The sequence below is a fragment of the Scophthalmus maximus genome, chromosome 3, assembly GCF_022379125.1.
Source record: "Scophthalmus maximus strain ysfricsl-2021 chromosome 3, ASM2237912v1, whole genome shotgun sequence".
In the NCBI taxonomy this organism is placed as follows: domain Eukaryota; kingdom Metazoa; phylum Chordata; class Actinopteri; order Pleuronectiformes; family Scophthalmidae; genus Scophthalmus; species Scophthalmus maximus.
In genome coordinates this window covers 22,759,738-22,785,687 of record NC_061517.1, presented here as the reverse complement: position 1 = coordinate 22,785,687, position 25,950 = coordinate 22,759,738, and the positions used below count along the sequence as shown (strand labels likewise).

General features: G+C 42.3%; 1 protein-coding gene across 2 annotated transcripts; it reads right to left on the bottom strand.

Moving 5' to 3' along the window:
- Nucleotides 1-43: 43 nt before the first annotated feature.
- On the bottom strand, nt 44-25,929 carry specc1la (sperm antigen with calponin homology and coiled-coil domains 1-like a). 2 transcript variants are annotated; one of them, XM_035638973.2, is made up of 16 exons: nt 25,595-25,929; nt 13,449-13,612; nt 13,198-13,336; nt 11,473-13,103; nt 10,906-11,113; nt 10,606-10,679; nt 10,033-10,208; nt 9,589-9,752; nt 9,366-9,484; nt 8,665-8,755; nt 7,935-8,024; nt 7,683-7,839; nt 7,287-7,389; nt 4,753-4,869; nt 4,595-4,654; nt 44-3,721 (listed from the first exon to the last, which is right to left on the bottom strand). In XM_035638973.2, the coding sequence occupies exons 2-16, from the start codon at nt 13,572-13,574 to the stop codon at nt 3,632-3,634; spliced, it is 3,345 nt and encodes a 1,114-aa protein (XP_035494866.1). In that variant the 5' UTR covers nt 13,575-13,612; nt 25,595-25,929; the 3' UTR covers nt 44-3,631. The 2 variants fall into 2 exon arrangements, with proteins under 2 accessions (XP_035494866.1, XP_035494868.1); XM_035638975.2 differs by lacking the exon at nt 25,595-25,929 and adding an exon at nt 19,806-19,858.
- Nucleotides 25,930-25,950: the final 21 nt, after the last annotated feature.

Genomic DNA, 25,950 nt, shown 5'->3' with positions numbered 1-25,950 from the left:
AAAACAACACTTTACATCATTCATGACATCAAACAAGTTTTTGTTTTTTTTCAAATGGTCTTTTATTACTATTGCCAAAAAAAAGCAACATAAAACTAGATGACCTTTTTTAAACAACTGATTATCATCATAGTGTGCACTTAATACTGTAGCTTAGTCCCTTTTACACTTACACACACACACACACACACACACACACACACACACACACACACACACACACACACACACACACACACACACACACACACACACACACACACACACACACACACACACACACACACACACACACACACACACACACACACACACACACACCTTTAACTTTGCCATGGGAACATTTGAGCATTGCATGTAGTGTGATCAGGATTTTCTTTTTAAGGAAGAACAAAACAACCTTCCCACCAAAATAAAAATGTGGTTTGGACTGTAAAAAAAAAAACAACAACAACAAGGCAACATGGAAACAAAAAGACACAATAAATCGGGTTCAGTGGAATTCTCAGAGCATTTTCAAGTAAACAAAGAAAAAATAAATGTAGCATGGTGAAGTGGACTCGGTTAAGTCGTAATGTACATGTTCACATTTACTTCGTGGTAAAGCTGTACACTCTAAGGGCATCATCTCAGGTCCCTGACAATGTCAAATGTCCCTCATGGCTGCATCATGTGGAGGGGGAATGTGCCTCCTAACCTTCGCCCAGCCGTCTGGTCTGTCCTCAGCAGGCTGGGGCTCAAAAGTGTTCATCAATCACTCCACGTCAGCACATGATGGACCATGTAAAGTCCCGAGATCACTAAAGCGTGATCAAAACACATTCCGCTTCCAGGATCGAGGGAGGCTTTAAATCTTTCTGGAGCTCTCAGATGTTGCTGTCGGGAGCGATAAAATATGTGGGGCCCAGTGGTGGATTCGAGCAGAACACAATAAAACCGTTGGCTGATAATCCTCAGCATCACAGCATCACAAAATCCATCAACAGAGAGCCGATGCTTTCAAACATAGTTAAATAATTCACTCACACACTCTCTTGTAGTTAAAAAGAAAGTGTCACTGCTGCAGGCTCTTGTGCTAACTTTAAATCACTAAATGTCTCATACAGCTGCACAAACTGCTGTGTTGTGCCTTGGCAGAGATGTGGTTTGATGTTGCTAATGTGTGAGCGGGCAACACAATCTGCTCCAAATCAAAACTGTGTGTAGTCACCTTCACCAGGCACACATGAGGGGATCAACCACCTTCCCAAAATAGTTAATGAACCACCCTTTACCATTTGAGTTCCTCAAGAGGTACAAACGAAAAGGACCTTGTTTCAGAAAAGCTTCAACACTGTCACACGTCTGGTGAGGAGAAACGACCGCAGTCCGAAACGTCAGTTTCACTCGCAAAAGCTGCCGTTTTAGTCAAGGCAGGCGTTTAGTGTGGAATACAAAAAGCTTATCTCAGTGCAGCTACTTACTGTCGGGTGTAATAAATTCAGACACACAAATAAAGCAGTGACCTCACTACAATGATTGGAAACCATGCAAATAAATACAGCTTGTACGAGGCACAGTTGACTCACGGCATTACAGTAATGCCGCCAACTGAAATCAGACAAATTAAATGACTTCTGCTTCTCTTGTGGTGATAGTCATACAAACAAAAACTACCTGCCAAACACAGCATCAGTATTAACACACAGGGAAGGTCAATGGCACAATGAATTATCCAATCACTTGGGCATGTATTTTGTCATTGACGTGCAATATAAATGGTTTTGCAGCATTTTTGGGTGCTGTTTGACCAGAAGATAGATATCACTGTCATGCTTGTATGCCAAAATATGATACTATAGCCGACAGCAAACGGCTGGTGTGGACCCGTCAAGAGATGGAGGACAAAAATTTACATTTAAAGCTAAAACACAAGTCAAACTAAAATGAGAACGTTTCCACCTGTGAAAATACAACTTGTCACTTTTACACTGTGAGTGTGAAAAGGGGCTGCCAGGTGGGTTCTGTCACCTTTGGTGTAAGCCAGGCTGGTCGTTTCCCCCTGATTCCTGTCTTTATGCTAAGCTAAGCTAACCAACTACCAACTCATATGTACCGTACAAGCACGAAATTTGTATCAATCTTCTCATCTAACTCTCTGCAAGAAAAGGGAATAACTGTATCTCCCAATAAACTGAAGTACACATTTAATGAGACTCTGCATTGACCTACAAACACGAGTCCTCCACCTGAATGTCTGTCTGCTGGTTTTCTAAAACTAGAGCACAATTTCCCAACATGAAGTCACTGGGTGAGAAACTATTTTCCTTAATTGAGGCCCCAGGCTGATAAAGTTTAAGGCTCTCTAATCTAAACAGATATTATCTCGTCAATCAAAACACATTTTATGAGAGAAAACTATCTTCTACTCACTCATACTTTGGTTATGATGAAATGATGCCATGTGCTGTATGTGCCGAATGAAGTTTAAGTGCAAGATGACAAATGCAGGCCTACAAAATGCAAACACTCACATTATACAGTTGTAAGATTAGTGTTCAAAACTAAATGAAAATGATTAGTCCACCTTCAGGAATCTATTAGTGAAAAAACATCAGAGTATGTCATGGCTGCTTAACATAAGTGTAGTAGTGTTGTTCGACGTAGCATATTTCTGTGCTTGAAAATCAAACAGTCACTCATGATCAGATGCTAATGGAGCAGCCTTTTGCAGCATTGGTCTGTCCTGGTGACCACAAAGCCAAAAAAAATCTACAATCGAAAGGCTCTGAAACATTTTTGGCAACAACTCGTCTGATCTTCAGCTTCACAGACTGTAGTGAAAAGACACTTCTAGTTGCCTCTGCGGAGGTTTGGCCCACAGACGAAGCTCATCTCCTGCATCCAAACTCACACAGGCACTTTATCCACTGATATAGAGGCATCTGCATCGCACTGTAACATCTGGAAGGTTTGGTGCAAAAAGGCTGCGTCTCTCTGAAATTTCAGGGCTGAGGGGATATTCCAACACTCTTAACTTGAGTTTTTTTTTGCAGGTTTTCCACTTAACATTCATAATCAAACAAAAGGAAAATTTGACTATTTATGAAACCCTCTACTCTTGCAAAGTAGCACACTTTAAAAGTGAGATTTGCTGGAATTCCCCTTTAAAAGACAAGAAACTGGGTTGAGTGCGGAGGAACATTGGAACAGAAGGGCCAGGTAGAAGGCACTAAGACTTGGTTTCCTTTCAATGCAGACGCCAACTGAAGGCAAAGATCATGAACAGGATTTGATCCTTGGTCAGTTCACACTTGCTTCACCATGTTGTTACTAGGGTCAATTCCACTGCCTTACTAGTGTAACAGTAGACATACAGGAAAGCACTCGGACCATAGAGCTACACAAAACGCCTCCTTTGCTGTAGTGTGATGATGGAGTGGCTGTTTCGTCCAGTGAGGTTCTGGTCTGCCTTCATTATTGCTTAATACTGAAAACTGGCATGCAGCATGACTGGGTGTTGCTGTGGTGTGGGGAAACGGGGTCATTGAGGTATAGTAGTTGACTGTAGCGTTGAAAGGTTGTTGAGAGCTCAGGAGGGCTGGTGTGGCACTGGCTGTGCCATGGGAGCAGGGTGGGCGAGGCGGTGAAGTCAGGTCTCAAAGTACTTATAGATGGCTGTGACATAAGTCATGACACTTTGCCAGTCTGGCCTTTCTGTGTGCACCATCTCATTTATGTCCTGGAATGGGGAAAAAAACAATACAGTTACGAAGGAACAATATTGCTAAGCTAATTAAAACGTGATTTCACTAATTTGTCTCAATAATAACTGAGTAAACTTCAGCTGCTAGTGAAATACACTAAATACATACATTGCATACATTTAACCTTAAAGAAATAATTAGACATTTGGGAAATTCACATAATTGCTTGAGGAAGATGATTCGATTTATACAACATTTATATCTATAAGGGTTAAATACAAAGCTGCATCAGGGAACTGGTTAGCTTAGCTTAGCATGACCATGACAACTGAAAAAAGGGGGAAACAGCTAGCCTGGTTCTGTCCAAAGTCAACTAGAGCCTTGTACCAAACTCAATAATCAACATGTAACATCTCATTTGTGTAACTTGTAAAAAACATTTTGTGTAAAAATGGCTAGTTGAAAGATTTGGGAGTAATTTGCTTAACTCAAGAATCTATCGCAGAATTAAAATGTTCTCACAAAACTTACTGTAGTTCATCTCTGGCTAATAATTACAATGGGCAACTTCAGAGGTTGACATTTATTTGCATTATGACTTAGCAGAGCCTATCAGATTTGACTGGAAACAAGATAACTCTAAAATCAAGGATACAAACATAAGTGCAAAGCATACGCATACTGGCTTCCAACAAGGACAAAGAGAGAAAAAACAACATCATCTGCATACATCCCTTTAGAATACACACTTAGTCCCAATCAAGGCATTTAACTCTGACCCAAAGTTGTTCTTGGACATACAATATATCCTCCTCTTTGAACTAGGAGCATAGTTGATCCCTCATTTAGTTTTTAACTCTTATTTATATTAATCACACTAAGTTACTTCATGGTGATATATAGCTTACCAAAGTGCATTTGATGCCCACACTCTCTGCAGCCTGGAAAGCTAAGGTGAAATTTCTCCTCTGAGGAAAAAGAGAGAGAAGAGAGAGTCACACAATGAAACAGTCAAACAAACAGTACGGAAGTGTTGAGGATGAAACTTTTGGGCTTCTCCACTTGCCTTCTCTTGGCTGGTGAGCTCCTGGTAGGGGATGTGTGCAGGCAGGTAGGTGTGGAGCACAGCGCAGAAAGCCAGGCCGTCATTCCAGCTGCTGCTGAAGTTGGTGATATCAATGTTCTGAAGACACAGTGAAGATTGAGTTACACATATGATTTCATTTGACAGAACACTTACAATTTAAAACCAATTTCTGGTCCTTATTTGAACTAAGCATGTACAACATTTTAAACCAGGTCATGAATGTCACTGCCAGTCACTGTGTATTTTAGCATTTATTGCAAAAATATTACAGGCACAATAAATACACTTGTAGTGGAAATATTTGAAATTATTTAACTGCAAAGACAAAAAGCGCTATCTAATGACAGTTCTGTTTTTTAAAATCAACATTAGTTTTATCCTCTTTTGGACTATCAACCTTCATCTGACCTGCCCCCCGCAAAAATGCACTTATGTTTTATATGTAACTAGATGCTCAAGTCTCCTCAGTGCTACAACTAAAACCGACATAGTACACAATGATTCAGAGAAGACCTCATGTTTTGGTCTGTGGCACATCATAGGATGTGTTAAATGTAGCACACTTCCTGGAGAGGACCTAAGGTGCCATGGTAACCACAACCTACATCAGTTAAAAGGGGTAAACATCACTGCTGATTGTCATTTAAGTCATTTCTAAGCCAACGCTTAGACCTTTATTATCTTGCCCATGTTAAAGAAGAGAGTTTTTGGATTTGAGTCAGCCGTCTCAGGAGAGAGGCAACTCTCATTTTCAACATCTATAAATGGAAAACTGCCTGTGTCATATGCATTATGAGATCGGGTCACAGTTGCTCATGACATGATGGAAAAATGGCTGATGAATATTGACTGACTTCTTTATTAAAACAACAAAAGTTTGTTTGGTTGCTCCGTAAACAGATGCATCAGTTTCTCTTCTGTTGTATTTCATTGAGTGTTGGCTGCCCGCAGAATTCTGAAACTCGTAGTATTGAATGTGACTTTTCAATAATTAATAATACAATTTAACTCAAACCAGCAGCAGAGAAACCGGGTCTCTCTCACTGTTTTTGTAGCTCTCCAAAAATGTTTTCTTCCCTTATCTTTGCCTTAGCAATACATCGTCATATTGTTGCTGTTGACGGGAACTGGCGTGACGCCACAAAATACAGATGTGAAATACCATAAAGGCAACTTCATCCTGCCATGAACGAATGAATGACCTTTCAGTGTTGACTGGACTGTGGCGGCCCGCCATAGTCTAATTTGTAGCCTGTAACCTGCCCAAATTCAAAAGAACACTGCTTTCTTGGACCGTGGACAACACACATGACAAGTGTGAGACTGATAAGATGAACGGTTCTGGAGATATGACTGACTGACTGACTGACTGGCAGAGAGATTTGTTGAATAATTAGCAGGATTAGTAAGAAGATGTCTACAGCAGCAGAGATAAGCCTCTCTGCTGCCCTTAAATATAAATTATATGTATGTCTGAAAATTAACTTAATATCTTTGAAGAACACAAAACATTTGTATGATAGTGGAAATTAAATGAAAAATAAAATACAGACAGAATTATGGTATTAGAAATATGAGGGGGAAAAAAAAATCATCTGATAAATTGCAAAATACTCCCTACTTTTACTGAAAATTCCTGCCGGAAACAAGTTCACTATTTATTTTCGTTGTACAGTTGATTGTTCTGTATTGTTATTGTTTTTTATGCAAAGAAGGATATTTGATGATGATTAATTACTTTTACCCATTTATTTTGTAATTGTATGTGTCAATCGTATGTGTCAATTGTATGTATCCTTACAACACACATGTTGTAAGGATATTAATGGTGGTGATCATCATTCATATCCATACAACCTATGTGTTTATAATTCAATTCTTTACTACTGTACAGCACACAATTGTTTACAAAAGCATTAAGTTCTTATAGATCTAGCCTCCTAAATTACTATCAAACTGCACCAGATTGATGGATTTAGCTTTAAAATGTACAGCATTTTCTAGGCCCCAGACCCCCCTGGAGGGTCTGACGTCCACGCACCGAAGTCTGTCAAACTCCTATGGCAAACAGCTGCCTATTATTATTTGTGACTGCACTCATGCATTCACACATCTAGATATTTATTTATTTTAGCCCTCTTCTGTAGTTATTTCCTGTTTTTAATCAGGCTGTAAATTCCGTTTTAAGACCTGTTGATAATGACAATGACACAGAAATGATTGGCAGGCATGTGGTACAGAATTGTGTAACCTACCACAGATAGTACCCACAATGCAAATGGACCACAGACAATTTGCTCAGAGATTTGGGTGTGTTAGGCTCAATGAAGACGTACAGAGGTCTGATTAGATCATTTCTTTCTAACTTAACACCCCTTGATTTCTTTTTCAAGAGTATCTATAAACAGACTTTGGTGTGTAAAAGTCACCATGTTTGTTATTTACTATCCTGGAGAAGGGTTACACATACTTTTGATTGGCTTGTCCAAACCAGAAACCGGATGTCAATTTACCTGGTAGCCCTCAGTCTTCTTCTGGCACCACTTTAGCAAAGCATTTCTTTTGGAGCCTCCATACTCTCTGGCCAAGGCTGACAATGGATCCTTCCTCTCCTCTCTGAAGTAAACACACAGAAGAGACATGTGAGCAAACACAGTTTTAAAAGATTTACCCTGTACATATTATATAGCAAGCTTGTGTGCTTGTGTACGACAGCAGACATAACTTGTTGTATGTTGTGTCAGTGGACCAATCCCAACCAGAGTATGAAGACATGATGTCACACATGTCACTGACAGATAAACTCAGCAGGCAGTGCGAGCACATTTGCTGGATTACAGGTTAATACCGTAATCAACTTCAATCATTATCACCGCATACAGGGGAGGCAGCGATCTAAGAGGATGCACCTTAGGCGGCTGCGTGCTGTAGGGGTGATAGAGGCGGTGGGTGAGGAGGAGGACAGCGAGAGCGGAGAAGAGGCTGCATTCATAGCCATCAGGGAGGATGGGGCTCCGTCTGCAGCCGACATGTCCCTCTTTATCTCCTCACTGCTCCTGCGAGACACTGTTTAGGACGGGGGAGATCGTTAGAGGCTGCTTTTTTTCCCTCAAATAAATGGATGCTGAGTTATTGCTTGTACTTTAACTAGCATCTCTAACCTGAGATTGCCTTGGTGGAGTCCATGTTGGAGACCCTCTGGATAACTGACGGAGGTCGGTTGGCCGAGGTTCCCCTGAGAAGGTGCTCGGCTGTGGATACATCACAGTATTTACATCATATAGAGTACTAGTGTTTCTGTATGGGACTTCCTCTGAAATTAGATGTTACAGGGTCACATTCCAGCCTCCCGGAGTTCAGGGAATAGCGCCACACGAGGCTGACTCGCTCGACAAGAACACTATAAATCAGAGAAAAATAAACGGAACTTGGGAGGCTACAGCCGAGTCTGCACGTTCACATGAAACACTTGAACTCATTACTGGTGAGAATGAACTGAGGGAAGTTCTATAGAACGTGGTGGCTCATTATTTCCCTCTTATCATCCACTCTAGTGTTTTGATGAACTAAAATAAATAAATAATAATAACATCAGCATGCAGTGAACCTGCTAACTCCCGGCCTCTGAGGAAACACTGATCCTTTATTTCTCATGAGAGAGGGAGCAGTCCGTTCATGTTAATCGTTATGATAGTTCAATGTGACAAAAGTAGAGCAGAGGAAAAAAGGACTCCTGTAATATCTTGTTTGTTACCCATGAAAAGTATAGTATTCTGCCACTTTATATTTTTTTCTTAATTTTCTGTGAGCAACAGTTCTAAATTGAACAGTGTCATTATTAATTCAGTACAAAAGAGTGTATTTAAATCATCATGGTGACGGCTGCCTCACCTGGCATGGTGATGTCTGAGTAGCTGGGCCTCTTATCACTCAGTGAGGAGAGCGGCTTGGCTGCTGACATAGACCCAGTTATGGAGTGTCTCTGAAACAGCATTAAATTACATATCTGTGAAACACATTTCATGAATGATCATGTAGATGATGACATATCTTCACAGGGATACATGTTAGACTTTTTTTGACACAGGCCACTTTTTCTGAATTGGTGGCAGGAAATTTATTCTTTTATTTAATATCCTACTTCTTCAAATAAATAAGAAATAAAAAAAATGGAATATCTGAAGTAAAAGAAAATTTTATTTTGATAATTGATTCATCGTTTTATTCATTATTCAAGCAAAAATGCCAAAAGGTCTCAATTATGAGCATTTTATTCTTTTCTTTGTCATGTATGACAGTAAAGGCAACATACCGTATGTCTAATATGGTCTATTGGGTGAATAAAACAAGCAATAAGAATACATCTCCTTGGGCTGTGGGAAATTATAATTTGCATTTTCCAATATTTGCTGACATTTTAGAGACTAAATGATTGATATTGTTATACATGCTGTGTATTGGAGCCAAATACTACTTTCACATTATGGACAACAACTTTCAAAACCAACTACTAAAAATTACAAAATGGTAAAGTAACACAGGAAAAAAGGACATTGCAGCAACATATTCACAAAAAGCCGTCTGTCCCTTACCTGTATGGGTGAAACAGCAGCAGCTGGAGGCGTCTTCATAGGACTGGGGCTGAGGGGGGTGCGTGGTAGTGGTGCAGCAGAAGCTGTTGGAGCCACAGAGGCACCGTTGGAAGGTGGACCTAAATCAACCACGGAAATGGGACAGTCAGTCATATACCTGCTCGGATTAGATGGGATACAACAGTGAGGAAGTCCCGGTATGTATCTTAGCGTTGTGTGGTACCTTGTGATGCACTGTCAAAGCTCTTTATGAGTGTTTTGACAGTGGGCGAAGGCTCTGAGGAGGTGGAAGAACGCCTGCTGAGACCCATCCCCTGTCTGAGAGCAGCCAGGTCTCTCTCCACTGCATTCATGTAGTTATAAACTCTGCCTCTCTCCTCGTCCTGCCTGGAAAACATAAAGCATTCTACTCAGCGTGTACAATCAGAGCACCTTTGCTGTCAATTTCCACACTATGGTCTCGAGAATGGCTCTTACACAGTAGTAATTAAAAATGTATTATTTTTTTCTGTCTTTTGGTCTGTAATGGCTTGGAACTTGCCACTTAGCATCCAGCATCATAATCAAATAAGCAGTTTCCTCTCCCCTCCTTTTCTTTCGTAACATAAGACAGACGGTGTCAGCGTGACCACTGGAGCTGTTCCAAACATCCCTCCGTGGCTCTTACTTGCGGCTCTTGACCTCGTCCAGCTCCTTGCTCAGCTTCTCGTTCTTCTCCTGTGCTTCCTGCAGCCGGCGCCGCAAGTCTCCAATCTCCTCCTGTGCTTCCGACTTGATGTCATTAGCGATGACAACAGCTGTCTGTAGATCAGCCTGGAACTGACGCCACTCCATTGACTCCTCCTACAGACAGACAGGCAGACAGGCAGACAAGCAAGTTGAACATTATTGAGGATAAATAATACATTGGCTCATTAAAGGAGTATTGATTGAGGAATGGAGACAGTAAATTAATTAATTTGCAGGCTGTAAAACAAAAAGAGTAAGCTGAAAGAGGCTTAAAGGAACTTAAGGTGATCATTTTCTTGATTTTTTTTTTAATCCAGATACGTCTTTTGCAAAGACTTCTCAGCGCAGGTTTTACTTGTACTATTTATTAGGAAATTAATCCAAAATTGCTGCATTTATCTTTGTAGTCCCTCTTTCCTTTTGAGTATTAGAAACAAACATGCAAAGAGGAATTTGACCTGAGTACGCTCCAGTCCACAAACAACATTGCACCTCGGTGCAGCACCATTACCCTCAGTCTGCGGTGAAGAATCTTAATCTCTCTCTCCATGTCGTGCTTCTGGTCTTGTAGCTTCTTTACAGAGTCTGAGATGGGAAGAAGATACAATTTGGACACAGAACAGACTAACTCAATACCAAAGATGTCTCATCTTAGAAGATGGTGGTTTTGGTTTCATACAACAGGATCTCTAAATGACTGTTTGAGTAAACATGAAGGTCCATTAATCTACTGCCAGTCAAAATTTGGACTTTAGAGCAAGTTTGCACTAAGGTTAACCACAGACATTAACTGCATTTCAAACCCACTTACTCTCAAGGTCTGTGATGATGAGGTTGTCATGGAGTTTGAGAGCTCGATGCTGCTCCACCTCATCCTCCAACTCAAAGATGCTTTCCTTCATGTCTGCGATCTCTGTCTCTTTTTCTTGCAGCTCCACACGCTGCTTCTCCAGAGTGCGCTCCTGTTCGGCCAACTGCTGCTGCACCTGCTCCTGGAACTCTCTGTATTCCCTGTCCAGCTGCATACACAGGGTGAAGGGTATGGAATTATTACCAAGCCATGAGGTAAATGGCTGACTGATGTGCAGCAAAGTTTCAGGAGTGTCATAGTGTGCCATAAACAGACGCATTGCGTCTTAATTATACATCTGCACAGTTATCCTCTGTCTATTGTTACACTGGTGAGGAATGTTGGACCGAACTAACCACTGAATTTGACATTTCAAAGGAAACTTAGTACTGATCCATTAATAATACATCACTAATTTTGCTGACCCCGAACCTCTTTTTTGAGTTCTTGCAACCGAGATTCAACCACACAAAGTCTGTGTCATAGCCTCTAATTTCACATCAAGTTCTCTTTCAGGTTTCAACTTACCTTACTGAAAGTCTCCTGAAGCCTGTTGAGTTCACTGTGGGCTTGCTCCAGCTCTTTCTGCATTTTTGCAGCCTTGGCCTCAGCCTCCTCTTTGCCCAGCCGTACACTTTCCAGCAGCTGGCAGATGTCATTTTTGTCCCCCGCAGTGTGAAGAGAGTAGAGCTCGGCCACCCTCTGCCTCTCCTGGTCCAGCTGGGCTCTACAGCGGCTCAGCTCCGCCTGGTCATTGCTCACTGCTGCCTTGTACTCCTCGAGCGCGGCTGCCATGGCAGTCCGATCCTGTCTCTCTGATTCCATGATGCGCTCCAGCTTGTGGTTTCTCTCCTTCAGCGCTCTGATCATCTCCTGGGCCTCGGCGTTATCCTGTTCGGCCATCTTCAATGTGTTGGACAGGTGTTGCTGCACCCCCAGGAGCTGCTCTCTCTCAAAGCGAGCATTATCTGCCAGGTCTGCGTAGCGCTGCTCAAGCTCCATGTAGCGGCCACTCTTGATGTCCTCCTCAAGCACATAAGATATATGATGTTCGTCCAGCAGAGAGCGCAGGTACTCGATCTGTCGACCATAGAGCTCCAGCTTGTCACTCTGCTGGCACAAGGAGTCCATGAGGATCACCTTCTCCTCTCCAAGCCGCTCGTTCTCCCCGTTCAGCTCCTGGGTTATTTGCTGCAGGTCGGCCAGCTCCTGTAGTGTTGCCTGAAGCTCCTCAGCAGTGCTGTGCTGATTCTCTTCCATCTGGTGGATACGCTCTGTCAGACATGCCACAGACACCTCACTGGCATTGCCACTGCTGCCCCTCCGTGAGTGCTCCCTGCTGGGTGCACACTCCGACTCGGATGAGGAGGAGGCTCCAGAGGGGGCGTCCAGTGCATCGTCACTGGAGGTGACGGCCTGGTAGACCTCGCTGGATTCACTGTCGAGGTTGTCTGCCGAGCCTCCATGCTGGTGTCCTGTGAGCAGATCCTCTAAAGAGCCAGGGGCGGAGCCTTCCACTGAGGAGGTCAGTGTACCTGTGCCCCCACCATCACTCTGCCCACTGCCTGCAGCCAGGTCTGGGCTCAGTGAGGCATAGTTAAATAGCTTGTCAGAGGCGTCCAGCCTCTGCTCCAGAGAGAAGCCCAGTGCATTGAGTCGGTCTTTCAGCATGCGGTTCTCGTTTTTTAGCAGGTTGAGCTCCTCTCTGATGGCCTGGTTCTGCTCTTGTAAGAGAATCAATGTGGATTCCACATCAGCTGCTGTGATGGCTGAAACCTGGGGCTTCTCTTCCACCCCAGCTTCTTCCTGCAGCGGTGCTTCTTTCCTACCAAAACCAAGTTGGGCCCTCATGTCCCTCAGCTCACTGCGCAAGTGTAGGATCTCCACATCTTTGCTTTTAGCCAAACCCAACAGGTCTTTTACTTTAGTCTCCAAAGCTACCTTATCACTGATCTGGCCGTCTGATTTAGACTTGCTCATACGGCCCTCAGACTCTGTCAGGGTCTGGCCGCGAGAGCGCTTCCCCAAAGCCACATCCCCCGCTGCAGTCCCTGAAACCAACTGCTTCTTAGCGGCTGATGTCCTTGATGTTCGAAGACGGTCTCGTGATGAATTTGGCTCCTTGGAATTCGAAGATGTCGTACGCTTGGATGAAGTACCTGGAAAGAGAGGAAAGGGTTGTTTTTACCTTTCTAGTAAAATCAACATTGCAAAATTTGAAATAAATATCTTGGAATGATATTTTAGATATACCAGTTGTTGTCTTTGGCTTGCAGTCTATGTTGTTAGCACTAGTCCCAATGGAGGCAGTTCTCTTGGTCTTGGAGACAGCACTACTCGATGCAGGATTCCCTCCAGCCATAGCTGCTAAAAGATCATCATTGCTTTTCACCTAAAAGAACAAAACATGACACATTCACTTACAATCAAGAAAAGGAAACCAAATTCAAACATGGCAAAAACAGGGTCATATAACAGCTGCTCCATAACGTGCTGAGTCTTACCTTAGAGAGAGGTGCTGTAATGCTGGTCTTGGCTGCAGGCTTTCCGGTGCCAGCGGTGACCGCGGCCTCAGCCTTCCCCCGATCTCCGCTCACCTTACTCACCGCTGGCCGCACCGACTTCTTCATAGTGTGCTCTCTGATGCAGATACATTTACAGTGCAAATCTGTGCACAAAGGAGAGGGGAGAAAGGTAATGTGTCAGCGTGCAGAGGGATAGTTTTCCCTGGAAGAGGAAGAAGAGAAACTGTTCGCTGGTTTCGCCTTATCTTTGTTACTGTGCAGAAGTTTGGGACGATAATTACAAAAGTACATTACATTCATTGCTTATTCTCCAAAAAAGAGCAATAAGAATCATTTTCAATGCTGGGTATATAGGGATCATACAAATTCACTATTCATACAGTTAGAGGCATTAAAGCTAGCAGACCTGGTTCAATTTCAAACAGCACAATTAATGTCTAAAGAAAAAAATAATAATCTACTGATGAGTTATAATTTAAGGGGATTATTTAAATTCAAAACTTTAAAGGTGCGTACGAAAAAAAAAGTTTCAGTGTTTCTGTCTGTGGTGTAACATTTTGGAACAGCTTGAATGAGGAATCTAAGCAATGTCCAAACATTAAACGGTTTAAAAAGAGACTAGGGAAGAGGGCAGAGATTAGGGAATTGTTCTCACAGGGTACAGAGATGAAGGTGTTTGATTAGCATTGTTTATTTATGGTTTATTAATTTAGGTTGATGTTTATACTTTATTATTTTGCTTTTTTTAAATTTAATTTAATTTACTTAGTTTATTTTTATTAAATTCCTGAGTAAATGTATATGACTGAGGAAGCTAATTAACAATGACGAATTGGAGAAGGGGTGGGATTACATAAGTGTGTACTTCTTCCCACTATGTCTACGCTATCTATTTTGTGTAAGATTATTATTTTTTGTATTACCTTTCTGTTTTCTTTTATTTGATTTACACATTTATTCTAAATCAATCAATCAATCAATCAATCAATCAATCAAGAGAAATTCTTTTAAGTCCCAGAGAGGCTGTTCCCTAAACACTAGAAAGCAGTCTGCCCCAGTCCTCAATATCTGGGGCGGAACACCTGAACACTTCTTGAAACGTTTTAATGTTTCTGTGATATTAAGTTAATGCAGTCCAGGTTTTAGCAGTAATGAATAATTCTGCCTTCGTTTCTGATCGCTACGACGATTAGTTCATGTAAATATTGTTGGCAAGATGTTGTTCATTCATATTTATACCATAATTCTTGGAGACTTGTCTGCTACTTAAATTTGTTATTATGTTGTCTTCACTGCTGTTACATTTGTTTGCTGTTAAGGCAGCTGTGGGACCACCCCAGATACAGGAATGCAATATAAACAGTGAACTTGGAGGCTCCCACAGACCAAACAATGCTTCCACTAGATGGCTCTCTTGTGTTTGTTAGTGAAGCCTCACAGCGCTCACAGCTCCAGGGCTACAACAGTGATGACACTGATAAAGACTTAGTTTAATCTATGTGGGTGGTTGCAGTGATTTGTATATTTTTATCTGTGGAGAGAATGTCATACAAATTACACCTCAGCACATATAAAGCTGGGCAACAAACTGGTTTTTTTTTTCTCCTTCAAGCTTTGTTCAAGCGAACCGGAGAGCCAAAAAAGGAAAAGTAGATTCCCTCCCACATCAAAGTAAAAGCTCAAACCAACTTACAACTTCAGTCATATTTTGTGAGGCAAAAATGTGAGACTGATAGTCTGTTCCTGGCCAACCCTCTCCGATGCGCTGCAGTTCATCTTTCACTGCCAAAGAATCATTTAGTGCAATGTTTGTACAAGATGTATTCGTACCAGGTCACAATTACTGTAACACTGTTTGAACAACCTGACAACCCAGCAAAGACTCTCAATGGCAATTTAATGAGGGTCAGCTCTTGATTTCTTTGGCAGGGTGTGATTCAAAATTTGTATTGAATTGGTAACAAAAATATTCTCTCAAACACAAATGCCTGTAACTATTCAATTCAATTCAATTCAATACTTTATTGCCATGTCAAAATAAATTGATTGAAATTTGTCTTAGTGCCAATCAGGTTACAAAGGCAGTACACAAACAGGAACATACAGTACAAAAAAAGACATATATAAAAGTACATAAAAGACAATCACATAGACAATCATTCAGACCAGTAAAAACCGTGTGCTATGGAACTTCCCATTAAGTGTCTTGAGCAGTCTGTAAAGTGCATTCAAATAAAGTGGTTATAGTACAGATTAATTATTTTACCTGCTAGATGCATGAGCGATGAGGAGCCTAATAGTAGCAGGGTACGTGCTATTGCAAAAGCTCTGAGGCTTTGAACTCTCTTTCCAGAGGGCAGTAGTTGGAAGAGGGACCTGGCAGGATGGGAGGGATCATTTAGCACTTTCTGCGCTTTATGGCTAGTCCGAGTGGCATATATGAAGGTTACAGATGGGATGGCATGTCCTATAATTTTGGATGCAGTATGCACCGTCTTCTCTAGCTGCTTCCTCTCTGCAGAGGTGGAGTTACCGTACCAGACAGTGATGGAGAAGACCAGCACACTTTCCAATGTGGCTCTGTAAAATTGGAGCATTGCATCCCTAGCTACACCAACCTTCCTGAGCTGGCGCAGGAAGTGAAGCCTCTGGTGGGCCTTGCTTACAATGAGGTTGATGTCAACCTCCCACTTCAGAGACTGACATATGGTGGTGCCAAGAAATTTACACTCTCTCTACTTCCTGGTCATCAATAATAACAGAGTGAGGCGTTTCACTATGGGAAATCGCCTTGGTGTGACCAACTTGGGAAGCCCCAGTGCTGTCAGTGACAGACAGGTCATGCTTGGGGCATGTCCCCTCATACTACCACACCGACCCACTTCTTTTGAATCATTCTAGACCGGTTTCTTTCCGTGTCTGTGCAAGAAGGGAAGTGATGGTGAAACACCTCACTCTGTTATCAAAGAACCGTGGATTACGTTGTGTAACACACACTCTTTATCTAACTTTGTTCGGTGTTTCACTATGAGAGATATAGACACCTCCCGAATTGCATAAGTCTCCCGAAGCCCCAGACAAAAACGAGCCGGGTAGAGATAGTCACTCAGACCCTTAGGCACAAAGGCTGGGTTGGGCCGCAAGTTGACCTTGGAGAGTCCCCGACCGAACTGCAAGAAGGAGGGGGCGGGTGGACAAAGCCTGTAGGTCGCTCACAAGCTTTGCACTAGTAAAAGCCAAGAGCAACACAGTATCAATGAAATATAGTTCATCTCCACCGCCTCCATAAGCTCAAAAGGGTGATGAGAGAGGGCGTCCAGCACCACTGACAGATCCTACAGAGGGACCAGTGGCCTGGAAACTGTGACCTTGCGCTGTGCACCCTTCATGAAGCGACAAACTAAAGGATGCTGCCCTACGGGCTTATCCCCAAAGCCCACATGACAAGCTGAAATGGCTGTCAAGTACACTTTAATTGTATAAAAAGCTTTCCTTTTATGTACGCAATCCCACCACCGAACACCGAAAAAGGATTGTGTGCCTTGAATCAGACCATTCCTCAAAGACCCGCCACTTATCACTGTACAGTGCATGTGTGGAGGGGGTTCTTGAACTCTGGATGGTGTCAATGACCATCCAGGATCCACCACTCACGGGCCAAGCCCAGAGCACTATGTGGATTGGTAAATCTCCCTGTGCGCCTGAGATAAAAGATCTCTGCGTAAGAGGGAAGAGGCCGCGACAATCTCAACATCTGCTCCCGCCACGGGTGAGCCAGAGCATCCACACCCAGTGGTGCATTCAAGTCTGACAGGGAGAAAAACAGAGGACACTTTGCGTTTTCATGTGAGGCGAAGAGATCTACGGCTGCCTGGCCAAATCTGCTCTACCCCCTAGAGCCCACTCTACGTACAGTGGGTTTCCTCAGGACAGAAGGTCTGCACGTCTGGTCAAAACCCCCGGAACATGTGTTGCTCAGAGGGACAGGAGCCTGTTGCTGCTCAACATTATCACCTCCTGAGCAAACTTGTGCAACTGTCGTGACCGAGTACGGCCTTGGCTGTTGATGTACGCCACCACAGTGGAGTTGTCGGTTTTCACCAAAACATGACAACCTTGGAGAAAGTGCATGGAATGCTTCAGTTCAAGAAAAAATGGTTCCAGGTGCCCCTAGTGGTGTACGGATCACAGTTGATCTTTCAGGTCTACCACACACCCCTCTCTCTCTGTTTTGGATCAGCCAAACCTGTACGCCGTTTGATCGTCAGTGGCGCTGCAGATCAACCCCCAGGACCAGTGCTCCTTCCATTTTGCCATTGAGCTGTCTGCCGAGCTGGTGCTGCTGTTTTGTGGAGCTTGTTGCCCTGACTGAAATTGTTTTAGAGAGCAGTTTAGTTTTGGTCCTTTGTTTTTGGGGATTTTGTTGATTGAAAAGATGAAATAAGATAATCCTTTATTTGTCCCACAATGGGGAAAATTTGGTTGTTACAGCAGCACAGTGGACAGAATATAAAAGAAATAGCAGAATAGAAAGACATTTACAGGATTGGGGTAGTTTAGAGGAAGCTTTTGTAGCCATTTTATTTGTTCTTCCTTTTTCTCCTGTTTTGTGGACAGCTAGGGAGCTTAGCATTGGTTATTGTTTCAACCCTGTAGTTCAATATAATTGTTTCTTATCTAGCTAGTGTGGGGATTTTATTTCAAGATTTTAATTAAACACCGAACTTGAATGTTGTTTTCATCAAGACAATTCTCTGCTTTATGTGTTCTGGAAAGCAACACTATATTTGACTCATCAGCGACGAGGGGTCACACACTACACGATCTTTCACCAGGAGAAATGTCTCCAAAGTATGTTTTGTCAAGAAAACACGGTAAATTATGCAATACACACATATGTCACCTTCACGATGCACGTCAAAAAGAAACTGTATTCAATATATTGCAGAATACTCTTATGTTGAAAGGTCAGAAACAGGAAGTAGTTTGAACGGACGCACTCCGTGTTGTGTGGACAGGGAGAAATAACTTTAATAAGCGTTAATATGTGGTTTGGTAATAAATAACGTCAGCTCAAGGTTACAATTATCTGTTGCAGTGAAAACGCACAGAAACAGAAACAAGCCCCGCAAATATTGTGTTGTTATGCTACAGTTCCTTCCGTGGGTTTTATGGTCAATGCACTCACCGCCAGTCACTACACAACTCACAGTAGAGGCGATGGGCTCACCGACACATGCAGATATTTAGCCAGCTAGATATCTGGCAGACATCGGCGCGGCCTCGGCGAGTCACTTTGATCGCGTCATTGGTAGTTCACACATAGCTATCAAGTGCCGATTTGCGAGCCCCGATTTCACACTGAAAATCAGCTTCAAATCGTGGAGTGGGAACTCGACATTAGATTAACTCCGGGTAGCTTATTCAGCTCAAAAAATTATGCTGACTGTACCCTTAATGGTTCACACTACACGATTTTAAGCCTGATATTCCGCTAGCCAACAAATCCTGAAGCTGCAGCAAATCGGAGGAAAACCAGCATGAATTCAGGGCTCCCAAATCGGCACCAGATCGCTATGTGTAGACTAGCAACGACGTGATCAAAGTGACTTGCTGAGGCCTCGCCGACGTCTGTCAGATATCTGGCAGGCTAATTATCTAGACAGGTCGGGGAACCCATCATCTGTCATGTGAGCTGTGATGTGAGTGCTTCAACCTGGGAACCCAGGGGAGGAACTGTAGAACAACAACACAACAACACACGTCACTCATATTCTCTGCCTTTTCCATGTTTCTGAACAAATCAATTCGCAGACTAGATGCGGGCTTGTTCCTGTTGTGTTGTGCATTTTAACTGATACAGATAATGAATGTAACCTTGCGCTTACTTTATTGCGGAACCACATATTAACACGTCAAGTTATTTATCCCTGTCCACACAACACAGAGACCATCCGTTCAAACTACTTCCTGTTTCTTGCCGTTCAACATAAGAGTACTCTGCAATACATTGAACAATGTTTCTTTTTGACGTCCATCGTGACGTGACAAAAAAAATTCCTGTTTCTGTCACTTCTTTCTGACAAAAGTAGGAGAAATGTCTCCTGGTGAAGGATCATGTAGTGTGTGATCATCATTGCCAATGAGTCACCTAGTGTGTACAGCACAGTGACTGAAAGCCTGCGATTAAAAGACAGCATGTTGTGTAATATGAACGGTACAGCGTTCTTACAACTTTCAAAATCCTGGGTAGCCGGGGGAACATGCGCCTCGACATGGACACTATTCCCAATTAAACTGTGTCAACATTAAGTAAACTTCTTGCGAAGGACTTACTCAGCAAATCCAGACTGAAGCCAGGAACTGAGTTCTGTGACGTGATCCGTGACAGTGCGTCTGTGAACTGTTCATCAGATAATCCAAGCTAGCCTAGATAAACTAAGGGAGTGTCGTGTAGTTCTTCACGGGAAGAGAAGCGAGAAATAATTCAAGATGGGTGGGTTGAGTGTGGTAGTATGGGGGGGTGTACCCCAAGCACAGTTCGACCTGACTGTCACTGACAGTCGTGGTGCCATTGGAGCTTTCCAAGTTAGTCAAGCCAAGGCGATTTCCCATAGTGAAACACTGAACGAAGTTAGAAAAAGAACATGATACTATCTCTTTTATTAGAACAATGATCCACACACTCATCAATATTTCTTATGATTGACCTCATCACACATTAACTTCTTCTCTCCTCTGCTTCAGCAGCAGAGACAGTCTGACATCATTTCAGCTTCTCTTCATAATGGTTTGATCATCATCAAAACAAAAGGGCAAAAATATTCACTCAATAGTAAACTTATGACTTATTACTGATTATTTAAATGATATTTTTAGGCTGACTGCTCTTTTCTGTTTAAGTTTTTTCATCATATTAGTTTCATTTCCCTTTGTCACTTTCACATGTCGCTCAAACCAAATTGACCTCCACGTATCAGTGTTTCTTTTTGTACCTAATTAAAAACTTTATCTATGGTTCTGGCGATGTCTCCGACTCCGCCTCTTCTACATGAACGCGCCTGTAACCGGACAGGAAAACCCAGGGTTTACTGAGACAGTAGATATCCAGCTTCGTAGTACAAGTTATCCAGGATGGTCAATATTCGGTTAAGTCAAACCAGCTAACGAAAACATATCCTGAGTTTTTTGAACTCGCTTTGTATTACAGGCCCCTGGACTTGAAGCCATGATAGCAAAAAGTGATTTGGGACACAGCCATAGACAAAGAGTAAGTACTTTAGCACAGACTTGGATGTCAGGGAGTTCTCCAAAGAGGAAAAAGTGAGCTGATGTGATTTATTATACACAGGAAACCCAGCTACAAACTGTCTCAGAGTCACTGCTCTGTTGTTCTGTTCTTAAGCAGAAGTTTGTTGTTTGGATAAGGAAATAAATATACTCAGATATCAGCAGTAAAGCAGGCTATATAAAGAACACTGTGAGAAGCTGACAAGTGTATCATAGAAGGAGTATAAATGTTGAGACAATTCCCCTGTTGATCCTTTCCTTGAATCTTAGCTCAATAAATACACACAGAAAAGGAATCAACAATTCAAATCTGATACAGCCAGAGCAGGTAGGGGATCTGCGCACAGAGACACACGTCTGAGCCACATATTGATACTTCCACTGAATCCAAAAAAAAAAAAAAAAACTGCTACCAAACCACAACTGCACTTTATTCAAGAGAAAGAGATACTTCACTTATTGATTTCATATGTTCCCTCAATACAGGTGTTACTTTAAATCTGTCATCCAGCAACACATCTTCTTCAATGCACAGTCTCCTCAGATGCTGGGAGTTTAGCTACACCTACGTCATCCAACCAAACTACAAAAAACACGCACAGCCCTAGCTTGGGAGGAGGTACTGAGAGATTGGTTACACATACAGATAAAAATGTGGGGTGTTTTTTTTTCTTCTTTCCCCCCAAGATGAAGACACTGCAATCTTTGCTCAAAAAAAAATGCTTGCAACATGTGCCAAATCTAGTTTGGAGGCTTTATGTCACTTTATGTCGCTTTATGTTTTCATGTCTGTAAAGTTATCACTTCATATTGGCCAGATGAAGACATTACATGTCAACAGGTTGTCTTAGTTTGTTTATGTGCCAATGCTATAAATAATTGTCTAGAAAGCTTTTGTTGTGTTTCAGTCTGACATGACTTGAGCACTTCTTTGCTTGGTTTCCCTCTAAGCAACTGACTGAAATGTTTAGTCAATTAGTTGACACTCAGTACATTTAGCAACTTTTTTTAAACAATAATCGATTAGTTGGGTAATTTTTCAAGCAAATATTGTCCAAGTTTAACTTCTCAATAAAGACAACGATTTATTGACAGTGAAAATAATCACTAGTTACAGCGCTGGCACAAAACCCTTTTGGGGAAAAAAACAAAGATCAAACCATCTAACAGCACAGCTGTATCTGCTAACTTCATTCAAGCTTAAGATACAGGAAATGGGACTCAGCGTGCCATGGTTTATCACAATATTTTCATACAAATTCAATATTACAGTAATGCTTTAATGAGCTTATTGTTAAAACCCCATGCTTATGATGTCATGGGTTGAAATGCAATAACTTTTCTATCTCATCCGTCTTTACACACCTAACTATGTACTGCTAGTGTGTGTACAGTATTTGTATCTCTGTGTGCATCCATTTATCCATAACGCAGATGTTTCAGTTGTGCAGGGCGTTTTCCCTGAGTACTGACATGTGCGCTCAACAACCAGCCAGCTTTCTGAAGAGCTGAATGAGTGTGAAAGCAGAGGTCTGAAACAGAGAGCTGCTAGCTGTAGCGCAACCCTTTTCATTGGATCTGAATAGACATTGGAGCGCAGGCTGGGGACCATCGGGGCAGCTAAATGGGGCAGAGTCAGCAGCCTTGTCTTTCGTTCTTCCACTCTGCAAAGCAGTATGTGCTTCTCCATGTAGGTCTACACGACCTATGACGGAAAGCTTTGTGTGTGTGTGTGTGTGTGTGTGTGTGTGTGTGTGTGTGTGTGTGTGTGTGTGTGCACCATTTTAGAACCTCTTAAATAATTCATACATCGATCACAGATTCATACACACTGGCCTATCACTCTAAGTTGATTCAGGTCAAGAAATATAATCTAATAGATGACTTCTTCTCACTACTGTAAATAACATCTGTGATGATTCACACTGTATCCAAACAATATGGTTTGTGTGACAAGAAAAACAACTTTCCTGGTGACTCCACGTCATTGGGCTGTTTGTGACAGTGTGATGTATTCTTCTTTAACATAGCTACAATCTTTGATTAATGGCACAGAAAAGAAAAGATCATAGTCCATCATGTTAGTCTGACATTGGAAAACATTTAATTAAACATTAGCCAAAATGGTTTCTTGCCAACTGCATATATCTGGAGAGGAGGATTGTTCTACTAATATTCAGAATCTACAACACACAATTGACCATGAGGATACAATGATTTAATATGTAAGAATTTTGACAATGAAATGTGAAGTCCATCTCTATCTATCAGTAAGACAATGCCATGGGCAGTGGGAGTTTGTTGACATACTGTACTGTAATATGAAAACATGACAATACTGGGCAACATCAACTTACAAACAAAGTTGTTTTGTGCTGAAATATGTACACTGATCTACGCTTGGTCAGAGGCCAATAACAATAGCCCTGATTCAAACTAAATAGAACTACGCTATTTGATTACAGTCTTAATGAATGCAATGGATTCGATCCAAGGCTCGCCAAAGGAACAAGTGTGCGTTGTGCTCCTTTAAAGACAGCTGAACAAAGGAATGCCACTGAGAAAGAGGACGAAGAAGAAACTGTCTAGCAAGAGAAGGAAGTTGGGGTAGTAGTGGTCTAGTAACTCATAAATACCCCTTCTCTGCTCTCTTTCCTTGTGCATGCTTTGACTGTGGGGAGGCACTTCCTTGCCATAACAACAGCTTCCTGTGGTGGCGTCTCCCATAAAGGAAAAAAAAAAACCCTACAAGGGTGACTGTGTGTGCAAGGACAAGCAGGCACCAGTCTGCCTGAGACAGAGCAGACAACGTCAAGCCTCGAATTTCATTTAGCTAAATATGCCTCACAATTAATAGGGATAGCTGGTAACACAATTAATCAAGCCATATTTTTAGTGTGCAGCCTTCAATACAATGACAATCACCGATTTCTCTGCCACTGACTGACACGTGCTGCTAAAAATGAAGGAACACTTGCATTACTACAGCGATATGTTAACCTCTGTGCAACTTTTGAGATCGTCAGCATCAACCTGGAATTGTAGAGCAAGACCATCCACAGAATAATTATGTAAGTTAAGGCTTTATGGATCAATGGTGTGATTGTGAGGTATCATTCACCTTTCACTACATGAACAGACTTTGTGTAAAATCTGTCATGGAAATAAAAATAAAAAAATGTCTTTCTTCTTGTTCAGAGTACAGAGTATTTTGAAAATGATTCAATATTATGTATTATGTCTACCTTGTGTATAGATAGTAATCTCCATATTTATGCCAGCATCTTTGCACTATAACTTTATTGGTCTCCTTTTTATACTTATTTATATATCATTTTTCTATATTATATGTTTATACCTGTACATAGTAACTAAATATTTAGGTTCATCTTGTTTTAGCTCTGTCGCCTTGTTTTGTTGTGTAAATATATTCTGGTTAAGTTCACTGCGAGAGCACAGGAAACCGGAGTCAGATTCCTTTGTATTTTTACTCATGCTTGGCCAATAAAAGCCGATTCTGATTCTGATTCAATGTCACTTGGGGGGGCAATGTTTCCACGACTGCCGAGTTTTCCCCTGAAATATTTTTTTCTTAAAAGTAGTGCAATGATCAGGCAATCTCATAAGTCATATCTCCTGAACACTGATTTAAAGAGTGGGCTGTGAAATATGACTCTTTCCAAGCTATTCCATGAAAAGCTGGAGAACATCTGTGGTTATCTCTGGTTTAAAAAAAAAAAAGAGAGAGATGATGAACAGAGTATATGAGAGAGAGGATGCTCTAGTAAGACACACACAGGGGTAGGAGCTCTGCAGTAGGATACCGTTTGGGCCAAAAGCCACAGAGAAGCTGTACCATCAGTCCACTGTTGACTCTTCTCGTGGGGGTGGCAAATTTACATTGTTCTTGGCTACACCCACATTAGCAGCAGCACAGCTAATAATGTTAGCCCTAACAATTTCTCGTTCAGTTACCACAAATAGAAACTGTATGAACCAAACCTTTAGCCAAACAACCACCCCCCTGTGCGGAGTCAGCGACTGGCGTTGCTATCATGCTAGGGACCAAATGGCGACTTTAAACCAAGTAGCTTACCCAGCTAACTAGTAAGCTCTCAAGTCAGGAACGCAGGGAATTTCGGGAATTTCACTTCCTGTTTGGCCGCGCGCCTTCAAAACAAAAGCACAAAGCTAGACACGTAGGTGATAAACCCATGCGCAATATGTATTGAAATGATAATTATTACATGGAAACTGCGATTAGCCGAAGGAATTTGCATGGAGAGGGAACATATGGGTGCAACAGTTAAGATGCACAATTTTTTTTTATAATTGCAGATATTCAAAGCCAGGTGATATTTTCTGTTTCTCAGGCCTGACAGTCAACCTCAACGAAGACTACCAGTTCGTTCGTTTTTTTTAAATAAAGCTATATTCAGTGACAACTGGGGTATAACCAGTTATATTAACGCATATTAAATGCAGAAAGCCACTGGGCCAACGTCTACACAGCTCAATGACTTACTTTGAAATACGTCATAGTGCAAGTCTAAGTGAATGTTACTCACTTGACAGCTGAACTAAAATCTGGCTTGAGGGTTAAAACAATAATTATCGTGCTATTTCAAACAAATTAAACCAACATGGCGAGTCTGTAGTTAGCGTGAGCTAAACGTAGGCCTGCGTGTTACTTTTCGGTCAGTTACTTTACCCTCAGCTGTCAGTGAGCTGAGGCGAAGCTTCAGGAGGCTAATGCTAGCCTTGAGCTAACAGTGTTAGCATAGCCGGCGAAGAGATAGCGCTCTGTGAGCGAGATGGAGATGAACTCTTCATACCTGAGGTTTCTGTTAATGTTTCATCTGAGACAGGTCAACAGAAGTCCCGCGAACGTCCATCTGCGGTCGCCAACACTTCGCCAATCCCACAACTCGAGACGCCAGCAGGCACCATCGGTCTCGGGTGTCAGCTCCTTTCTGCTGGCAGACAGCAGCCGGATGATCCTCTGCCCCCTCCTCTGGTTGCATCACCTCAGCATCAGGCTCCGGGTCCGGGTCCGGGGCAGGGCAGGGCAGGGCAGGGCAGGGCAGGGCAGGGCAGGGCAGGGCAGGGCAGGAGAGGAGAGGAGAGGAGAGGAGAGGAGGGACAGTACGCTGCCTCCACTGAGTTTTAAGTGCCCACTGGTTCATGCACT